Source organism: Actinia tenebrosa, unplaced genomic scaffold (assembly GCF_029948245.1).
Source record: "Actinia tenebrosa isolate PJP-AT-01 unplaced genomic scaffold, QUT_ActTen_1.0 PGA_scaffold13__45_contigs__length_12533684, whole genome shotgun sequence".
Lineage (NCBI taxonomy): Eukaryota > Metazoa > Cnidaria > Anthozoa > Actiniaria > Actiniidae > Actinia > Actinia tenebrosa.
The window spans coordinates 4366826-4376720 of NW_028292573.1; the positions used below are offsets into that span (position 1 = coordinate 4366826).

At 36.4% G+C, this 9895-nt stretch overlaps 2 protein-coding genes across 2 annotated transcripts; one reads left to right on the forward strand and one right to left on the reverse strand.

The window, feature by feature from the left end:
- Positions 1-4276: 4276 nt before the first annotated feature.
- LOC116293906 (uncharacterized) lies at positions 4277-7509 on the forward strand. Its single transcript, XM_089028714.1, has 4 exons — positions 4277-4478; positions 4553-4875; positions 4996-6678; positions 6802-7509. Exons 1-4 carry the CDS (start codon positions 4277-4279, stop codon positions 7507-7509), a joined length of 2916 nt encoding a protein of 971 aa, XP_088884840.1.
- Positions 7510-7623: 114 nt separating this feature from the next.
- On the reverse strand, positions 7624-9644 carry LOC148911658 (uncharacterized). The gene has a single exon (XM_089028598.1). It carries the CDS (start codon positions 9388-9390, stop codon positions 7648-7650), a length of 1743 nt encoding a protein of 580 aa, XP_088884724.1. The 5' UTR covers positions 9391-9644; the 3' UTR covers positions 7624-7647.
- Between the last annotated feature and the right edge of the window lie 251 nt (positions 9645-9895).

Consider the following 9895-nt stretch of genomic DNA (forward strand, 5'->3'; position numbering starts at 1 on the left):
GAAAGTAGATATGCACGCGGAACTAAATATATATATATATATTTATTTATATAGCTCTATTTCAAATATGTGCTCGATAGAAAAATCACCATCTTGTTTAACAAAAAACTGATGGGCCCCAATACCAAACCTGAGGAACTCCACATCCAATGTCTTTTTTAATCAGTATCAGCTACGCTAGGCTCTTTGGTGGTGAGTGATTGCTTTCAAATTAGTGGGACAGGTCTACAGGTGTAGAGTTCATTAAAAAAATAGAAAGCTTTGCACCCTCTTGATGAAGCAAGTGGCTCGTACTCTGTTAGTTTTTGAGAACTGCACCAAAGAATAATTTTGAACTTCAAAAAGTTAACCATCGGCTGTATTTTGCGTAAAATTACGAAATTCATGCAGATTCTTTTGCAAACCTTCTTAACCTCCAAAAACCATGTCTAGTAAGTTTCACAATTCTGCGTCATGTTATAAGCAAGTGTCAGAAATTGACATAACTTTGAAACCTAGGGTTCCAAGTAGTTATAGAACTTACACTAGACTTGCAAGCCTCGTAAAATTAACGTGAATCCAAAACAAGGCGGAGATCCTAGGTTGAACCAGCATAAGGAGCCCTCTAGGGATCTCCAAGATTTTTGGAGAAAAATAAAAAAAAAAGTTTTTCGATATTTGCGGTAAACGTTTACCTATTTGAAAATTGCAGTTGGATTACTAGCTCAAAAATAGATGGTGAGCCTCTAAAATCGTGCTGCCAAAACTCTCTTCGGTCAAATACCGAATAATCACGAAAAAAAGTTTTTGAAAACTGGCTATTTTCTACTTTTAATCAGCAACTCAGTGAACTTGCTAGGATGCATCTAGTGATTGTGATGGTACTGGTGATGATGCTGATGATGATGATGCTGATGATGATGGTAGTGATGATGATGATGTTGATGATGGTGGTAATGATGATAATGTTAAGGGGGATGATGATGATGGTGATGATGATGATTTCAAGGGGATGATGGTGATGATGATGATGGTATTAATGTTAAGGGGATGATGGTGATGATCGTTTCCCAAAATTTACGTTCCCTTTTGTTTAAATCTAAAATGTGATCTCTTGGATAAGTCCTAGGTGTCAATGGCAGTAGTGTGGTAAAATATGATATTCGATTTAATAGCATGCAACTTTGATTTGAGATTGCGACCGATACTTACAAACTGAGAGTACATTTGAATCTAAAATTAGTCTATGCTAGAGGAACAGATTTAAAAGGAACGTAATGTTCCGAATGTCGTTACCTTGATAGTCGGATCAAATGCTATGAAAAATTCAAACGAAAAAATTCATAGCCTTACAGTAGATCTTAAAGTTTATTCTATATAGGAGGATATGATGGATATGATGGAAGTGATTCCCTTAATTCCATGTATTCCAATCATATAAAAATACTTTTACAATTATTATGTTATATAATATATATTATATATATAATATATACGATACACATAATATATATTTTATATATTTTATATCATTATTAAGGAAGGATAGCATAAACTATGAAAGTTTATTCTATATAGAAGGATATGATGGAACTGATTCCCTTAATTCCATGTATTCCAATCATATAAAAATACTTTTACAATTATTATGTTATATAATATATACAATATACATAATATATATTTTATATCATTATTAAGGAAGGATAGCATAAACTATGAAAGTTTATTCTATATAGGAGGATATGATGGAACTGATTCCGTTAAATCCAGGTATTCCAATCATATAAAAATACTTTTACAATTATTATGTTACATAATATTTATATATAATATATATAATATATACAATACACATAATATATATTATATATATTTTATATCATTATTAAGGAAGGATAGCCTAAACTATGAAAGTTTATTCTATATAGAAGAATATGATGGATATGATGGAACTGATTCCCTTAATTCCAGGTATTCCAATCATATAAAAATACTTTTACAATTATTATGTTATATAATATATACAATATACATAATATATATTTTATATCATTATTAAGGAAGGATAGCCTAAACTATGAAAGTTTAATCTATATAGGAGGATATGATGGATATGATGGAACTGATTCCGTTAATTCCATGTATTCCAATCATATAAAAATACTTTTAATATTATCATGTTATATAATATTTATATATAATATATATAATATATGCAATACACATAATATATCTTTTATATATTTTTATATCATTTTTAAGGAAGGATAGCCTAAACTATGAAAGTTTATTCTATATAGGAGGATATGATGGAACTGATTCCCTTAATTCCATGTATTCCAATCATATAAAAATACTTTTATAATTATTATGTTATATAATATATACAATACACATAATATATATTTTGTATATTTTATATCATTATTAAGGAAGGATAGCCTAAACTATGAAAGTTTATTCTATATAGGAGGATATGATGGATATGATGGAACTGATTCCCTTAATTCCATGTATTCCAATCATATAAAAATACTTTTATAATTATTATGTTATATAATATATACAATACACATAATATACATAATAATATATTTATATCATTAAGGAAGATAGCAGACTATAAAAGTATAGATAAGAGGTTATGATAGATATGAATTGTCCATAATCATATTATCAAAATTTATAAAGTATTTTATATAGAAGGAATGATGGATAAATGAAATGACCTTAATTCATGTATTCAATCATATAAAAGATAAAATTATTATGTTATAAATAATATATATATAGAGATATAGGATAGTAGATGATTATAGTTATAATATAAGAATATTTACATATATAATAATAATATATTATATATATTATATATATTATATATATTATATATATTATATATATTATATATATTATATATATTATATATTATATATATATAAAGTATATTTTATATAGAAGGATATGATGGATATGATGGAACTGATTCCCTTAATTCCATGTATTCCAATCATATAAAAATACTTTTACAATTATTGTGTTATATAATATATATAATATATAATATATATGATATATATATAATATATATGATATATATAATATATATGATATATATAATATATATAATATATATATAAAGTATATTTTATATAGAAGGATATGATGGATATGATGGAACTGATTCCCTTAATTCCATGTATTCCAATCATATAAAAATACTTTTACAATTATTATGTTATATAACATATATAATATATATGATATATATATAAAGTATATTTTATATAGAAGGATATGATGGATATGATGGAACTGATTCCGTTAATTCCATGAATTCCAATCATATAAAAATACTTTTACAATTATTATGTTATATAATATATATTGTATATAATATATAATTATAATATATAAAAAATATATATGTAATGTATATATAATATTATTATTATTATACCATTCTTATAATAATAGTATAGTATAGTAGTACTCTTTAACCGCAAATTTTATGTTTCTTTCCTTATGCCACACTATGTATTATACGGATCGAGTTCCGTGAAATCCCTAAAATCTATCAATAAGAAATAACTTTTGAACAGGGCAGGCTAGGAATGTACTTGCAGTATTTATGTATTAGACTGACTGATTAGCACAGTACACTTCTTTATATATTTATTTTTTCCCATCACGATACTATGTATTATACGGATCGATTTCCGTGAAATCCCTAAAATCTATCAATAAGAAATAACTTTTGAACAGGGAAAACTAGGAATGTACTTGCAGTATTTATGTATTAGACTGACTGATTAGCGCAGTACACTTCTTTATATATTTATTTTTCCCCATCACGATACTATGTATTATACGGATCGAGTTCCGTGAAATCCCTAAAATCTATCAATAAGAAATAACTTTTGAACAGGGCAGGCTAAGAATGTACTTGTAGTATTCATCTATTAGACTGACTGATTAGCGTATATGGTTAGCATATGCTGAACACGTGTGAAATCAACAAGGATGTGTATGAAATGTTCGCAGTTTCTTATCGTTCCTTTTGTTCATTTTTGTAAAATTGCTTACCTAAAGTCCCAGTAGTATGGATGTTTATACTTTTATTTTCAAGACATGCTTTATAAGAGTTTCAATGGTCCCATATGGGTTGGGTCATTTCATAGTTCAGACCTTTTAAGGAACAAAATCGAACGGTGCGGTCAGATTTATTCATTGTGACTTTACACATTTGGCCCTATATAAGTCAGTTCCACATTTGCCACAATATCACTACAAGATGAGACGAACGAAGAATCCGTGTAGACAGCTGAACAGTGAGGCTATCAAGGGAGCTGCGTTATGTTACTTGAGTCCCATCATATCCGGAAAATGCAGCATCATAAGTGCCAAGTGTTGTCCAGAAGTCCGTGATCAAGGATTAGAAAGTGCATGGCTTAACGTTTGTCTCACGAGAGATACGTGTGACAAAGCATTGCTTGGTAAGTGTTGCATTTTGTTCTCGCAATTAACGATTTGCTTTACTCAACATTCATCCTTTGCATTTCTTTTTCAGGGATAAAAAACGTTGCATTTTTCTTTAGTAGTATAACAACACAAAGTCGGAAAAGTGTAGGCCAAAAGATTCGTGCCAAAGACAAAGATGAAGCTGAAGATGACGACGAAAGTGAAGATGATGAAGAAATTACGGCAAGTCATTTGATTGCTGGTGGAACAAGCCAAGGATGGATAGCGGCCAATCAAACCTTGGTTGATAAAAAGTTGTCTCCAGCGGTTGGGTATTGGATTGCGTTGACTACGCCAAACGGAGCGCCGGCTAATCCACTTATAGTGCATAGAGTTTTACTAGAGTGTGGCGTGGAAACAGTAGCTAATCAGGTAATGTTTGGACTCAACGTTTTAGCCAATAATACGTCAAGATTGGTAGTTTTCTATGATTACTGTTGATTAATTAATCTTAGATTACCTAATTATATTTTGTGTCTCATTCAATGTCAGGTGAAGTTTCAGGAAAGCAGAGAATCCGCCGCATTGAAAGAATTGTATAAAGTGCTGAAGGACCACAGAAATCCTTTTATGAGAGACCTTGTGAATTCCTCGTACCAATCACTTTTGAAAGCCGAGGCATCGCACTACATGAGCGACAGCATGGATATAGTGGATGACTGTATTGTTACTGAGAGCGTAGTCAGAGTTACGCTAGTAAACAAAGCATTCCAGAGCTGCCTCCAAGAAGCCATCTTGAAATTGGAATGTGCTAAACTGAACATCGACAGATTTGGCTTTGAGGAATCAAATTCCAGCAAGACGCAGGAGTCTGCCGAGGATCAAGATCAATCCCAAAGGTTTTGTGACCAACTCACAGTGCTCATCAACGACATCGGGATCGCCATGAAAACTTTAGGCTATGCAGTTTATCGTGGTAAAATATACAAGCACATGGAAAAATCAAAATACACTTACTCGTACAAGTGTGACCCCAGACCTTTTGTGAACATTCTAGCAGCCAATGAGGATTTCAAGGCGCGCCTCCTAAAGGACATGAAGAAGGTGATTGATATCCTGTCCGACCCCTTTTGTGAAGTCATCCGACCGATAAATGTGAATTACGACCTCATCGAGGTGAATGATGGCTACTGTTGGTCAATCAAAGGACGTCGATTTGTTTACCATGCAATTGACGAAAAAGACATCGGACAAATCACGCCCAGAGCGTTCTGTCCTTTTGACCATGCGAAGGAGCCCAACCCCAAGTACTTTCGAGAGATTCTGGAAAATAGTCTGAGTGAAGTGGATATTGAAATTTTCTGCGAAGACTTTTTGAAATTGCTGAACTATAATAAAAAAAAGCACAAGGAAAAGGTGCCATGCCTCGTCGGGGATACAAACAGTGGCAAAACGAGCTTATTTATTCCACTGCTCGGCGTCATACACCATCAAAACATTGCTACCATCACCAAACAACGAGTGTTTAACAAAGCAATGATTACAGATTACACCGAAGTGGTGTTCATCGACGAAGCCACGCCGTCAACCTTAGACATCGATGACTGGAAAATACTCACTCAGGGAGGTTACGCTGCGCATGACGTGAAATACCGAACAGCCAAGTCGTTCATAAATCGATGTCCCATGATCATTACAGCCCAAAACAAGCTCGAGTTCGAACCAGAACATCAACCAACCATGGAGCGCAGACTTAGGACGTACACGTTCAAGAGTCTTCCACGACTGAAGAAGCGAGCCGCAGAATGGCTCCAAAGACATCCAATGGAGTGCATAGTTTGGGCGGCATCGAAAGCACGCCAAGCAGAGGATGAGGTGGACAGTGGCACGGATGAGAGCGAACACCAGGAGGAGTCTGATACACAGGATGGTTTTCTCAAGGAGTCTGAGAAAGAAGCTCTAAAATCACTGGTCTTCAAAGATGTATTGACAAATGACACCACGCCGATGATTGGCCGTCAACAAGGCGATGACGAGATTAACGAGAGCGGCGAGGAGGAGGAGGAGGAGGAGGAGGAGGACGACGACGACGACGAAACACAGGATTTATTGCTGTCAGGAGAGTTTCAAGAAGACTCTGAGAAAGATAAAAGTATGGTCCGCGCTCTGAAGAAAACACTAAGACAGTGTTCTTCGAATTCGCTGCGTTATCGACAGCTCCAGCAACTTCTCCAGGTTAGTTGCTATTGGGTTGTTTTTCTGTTACCACGTCCACTTGTTGAATGTTTCTGTTTATTTAACTTACATACTCTTTTATGTTATTGATGGATCAATATCCAATTGTTCCGATTCTCTTAGGGCCATTTTGAAAGGATGCGAGAAGAAAAGGAGCACAACGAAAGAGAATACAGACGAAGACAGGAAATCCTAGAGTCGAAAGGAGTGTCGAGGGAAAGCGTAGATCTCCTTCCGGCAGATGACATGGAACCCATGCCCCCACAAATCCAGCAAGAATTGGAAGCCATCCACCAGAAATTGCTAGAGAAGAGAGAACGAGAAGAAGAAAATAAGATAAAGACCGCTTTTGAAAATCCATGGGTGGAAAGAACCGAGCGCAAACTATACGCCTGCGTCTTAAAACTACAGTCCGATCCAACCAACACAACCCAACGGAAGTCCACAAATTGTTTACAGGAGATTTTGAGTGACAAGCTGAAAACCCATTTCACCAATCTAAAGTTGTTCAAGTGCGAAAAAGCAGTTTTGGAGAGGCGAAAAAAGTGTGTCGAATGGGGTCTACTAGAAGATAACCTGAAGCATCTGGTTACCTCATTGCATGAGGCTTTACCATTCACCCCACAAGAGAGAGTAGACGAAACCGAAAAGGGATCGGCCGACGTACCAAGTCAATCCCTTTTGACCGCTCAATCTCAAGAACACGAGGGTTTTATAATAGACCGAATGAAAAGGCGCCAAGAAGACGCTCAAGAGGCCAGGCCAAGCGGGAATAGCCCCAAGAGACCCAGGATAACTTCCCTATTGAGTTATTTCATGAAACCAAAATAAAAGTACAGTGAAACTTAGATAATGACTAGTAACAATTTAGATAAACTAGTGAAGCTTAATAATGCTTAAATTAGCAGTGAAGTACTCAAACCCACTAGTAAAGGATCTACAAAGTATATTCAATAAAGTTTATTTATTTCAGTTAAATTTTCGCAAAGCGCGATTTAACAACGAGTTTGCTGTTCGTCCCTTTTGAAACTTGTAGCTAGGATCCCTCAAAATAGCCGACCATTGTCCATAGCCATATCGTTTTATCCCTGCTTTTAAGAATTCATCTTCGATCGGTGTGAAGAGAAGCAGTTTCCTTTTCTTTGGCTTGTCATCAGTAGATCTTGGAGGTTCAGGCTCGACGTCGTTTTTCACTTCGACATTTCCGACGCGGACAGTCGGCTCGTTGGAGTTGGGTTTTTCGACAACAACGGGAGGATCTTGACCGGGCGAATTGCTCGTGAAATCGTTTGAGAGTCGCGAACGAACGTCGTTGGTTAACTCGGTCCCTTTTTCTCCGTGCAACTTTTTCAGATATTCGTGAGCCTTGGTGGCAACTTCGCGAGATCTTCGTTTTTGATAATGTACCCTAGCTACAACAGAGCTGTGCTTCTGATCTTCGGAGATCGTGCACTGTTCGTTGCTTTCGAGGTGTTTCCGACTGGCCGTTTCGACGATTTGACGGTATCGCGTCGGATGAATGTACTTGCCAGTGGCATCGAATACTAGTTTGCTCATCAGTTGTCCGATTTTACTGTGCTGACTGCCGTTTCTGGTGACGAGAAGGTATTCGCAGACCGGTTTTAGATGAGGTCGTATGACATGAACGTATCCATCCAACACTTGCAGACTGGTGTCGGTCAAGTACAATGAATCAAATCCATACTTGGCTGTAGTCTTGAACTTTTTCTGATCAATGAAACCCCCATTGGTTTTGACCGATTCTATCATCTCTACCGTCAAGTACTGATACGTCATAGGACGAGAACCCTTGACTTTGATGAACAAATACACAGCCACAAACTTGGTGGCAAATGACAGGTCTGAAGGGGTTACTTTGTTCCGCGGTGTTTCTCGACACACTTTAAGCACGCTCTCGTATCGCGGAAGGTGATAGGTGATCACTTGTAGCAATTCATCTAGTGTGGCCCAATGGCCCTTCGCCTCGAGTGTTTCAATGTCTAGATCATTGGTCCATTGTAATCTCATCATTTTGGCCACTGTTTTGCGCGCCCTTTTCAAATAGGTTTCTGTGCACGATAGATTTCGCGAAACTGCATCGGACGATGTACCGTGGATCTTGCGGAAATCCAGCAAGTCTGATATAGCGTCCAAGTAACCAAGGCGACCTGCATGACCCAGTCCCCATTCAGTCTGCATAGTATCGGCAAATTTGAAAAGGAAACTGGGTGAACTCAAACAGAAATCGACTAGGTCCCAGCTTAAGTCTTCTTCGTCGTCGTCTTCACAACAAAATTTCATATACTTAAAACTCTTTCGGATAATTTGTTGAGCTTGTCTGTGTGTTTTGCATCCCCCACCGCTGCCAATCAGCCATGTCTCAAATTCTTTGCCAAGAGTACTTGAAATATCAAAGCACGACATGGATTTCTTGCGTGTTTGAATCACTTGAGTCGTATTGACTTCCTCATCACCAGAATTGAACGTCATTTCAGAAGAGTCGGGTTTCTCGTCAAAGAAATAAAACCAACGATGATTCTTTTTGACATGTTTCCTGCATCCTCTTTGAGTGGTAAACGCATCATGATTGCACGTTGGCACTGGACAATGGAATAGCCCATCTTCTTCGCCTTCTTCTAGATGTAGTCTTTTCGGTTTCGGCGATGCCCCGTTGACTTTCGACCAATCGATTTCTCTACTGTGCTTACTCATTGTTTTTTCTAACTGATTGCTTTCGCCGAATTTGAGATATCAATTTGAATGTAATCACTACTTTTATGACTCCCATTGATCTCTAGGGATCAAACGGAATTGGAAAATACATTGTAAAACACATTGGTTACTACGAGAAAGCATGATGATATTTCAAACACACCTTTTTACTTGTATTGTAATGCCTAAACTTGCCTGAACTTGCCCGAATGGTCTTTTTTCTTTTTGACTGACGTTACGCAATACCACTTCACATGTTTAACGTTGTTTGGAACCTTGCCCAGACATGCAAAGTATTGTTTGTACATGTCTGGGCTTGTTTCAACTCGTTTGGTATTGATTGAGCCTGCCCAGACATGCCCAGCATTATCTGCACATGCCCGGGCTTGTTTAACCTTGTTTGGAACTTGCCCAGACATGCACAGTATTGTCTGTACATGCCTGGGCTTGTTTCGACTCGTTTTGTATTGATTGGGGCCTGCCCTGACATGCGCAGTATTGTCTA

Bases quoted from the DNA above. Each gene is read 5' to 3' on its own strand.
- LOC116293906 (XM_089028714.1), top strand. From the start codon at position 4,277: ATGAGACGAACGAAGAATCCGTGTAGACAGCTGAACAGTGAGGCTATC. The intron at 4,876-4,995 runs GTAATGTTTGGA...ATTCAATGTCAG, and splicing joins TGGAAACAGTAGCTAATCAG to GTGAAGTTTCAGGAAAGCAG. The intron at 6,679-6,801 runs GTTAGTTGCTAT...CGATTCTCTTAG, and splicing joins AGCTCCAGCAACTTCTCCAG to GGCCATTTTGAAAGGATGCG.
- LOC148911658 (XM_089028598.1), bottom strand. From the start codon at position 9,390: ATGAGTAAGCACAGTAGAGAAATCGATTGGTCGAAAGTCAACGGGGCA.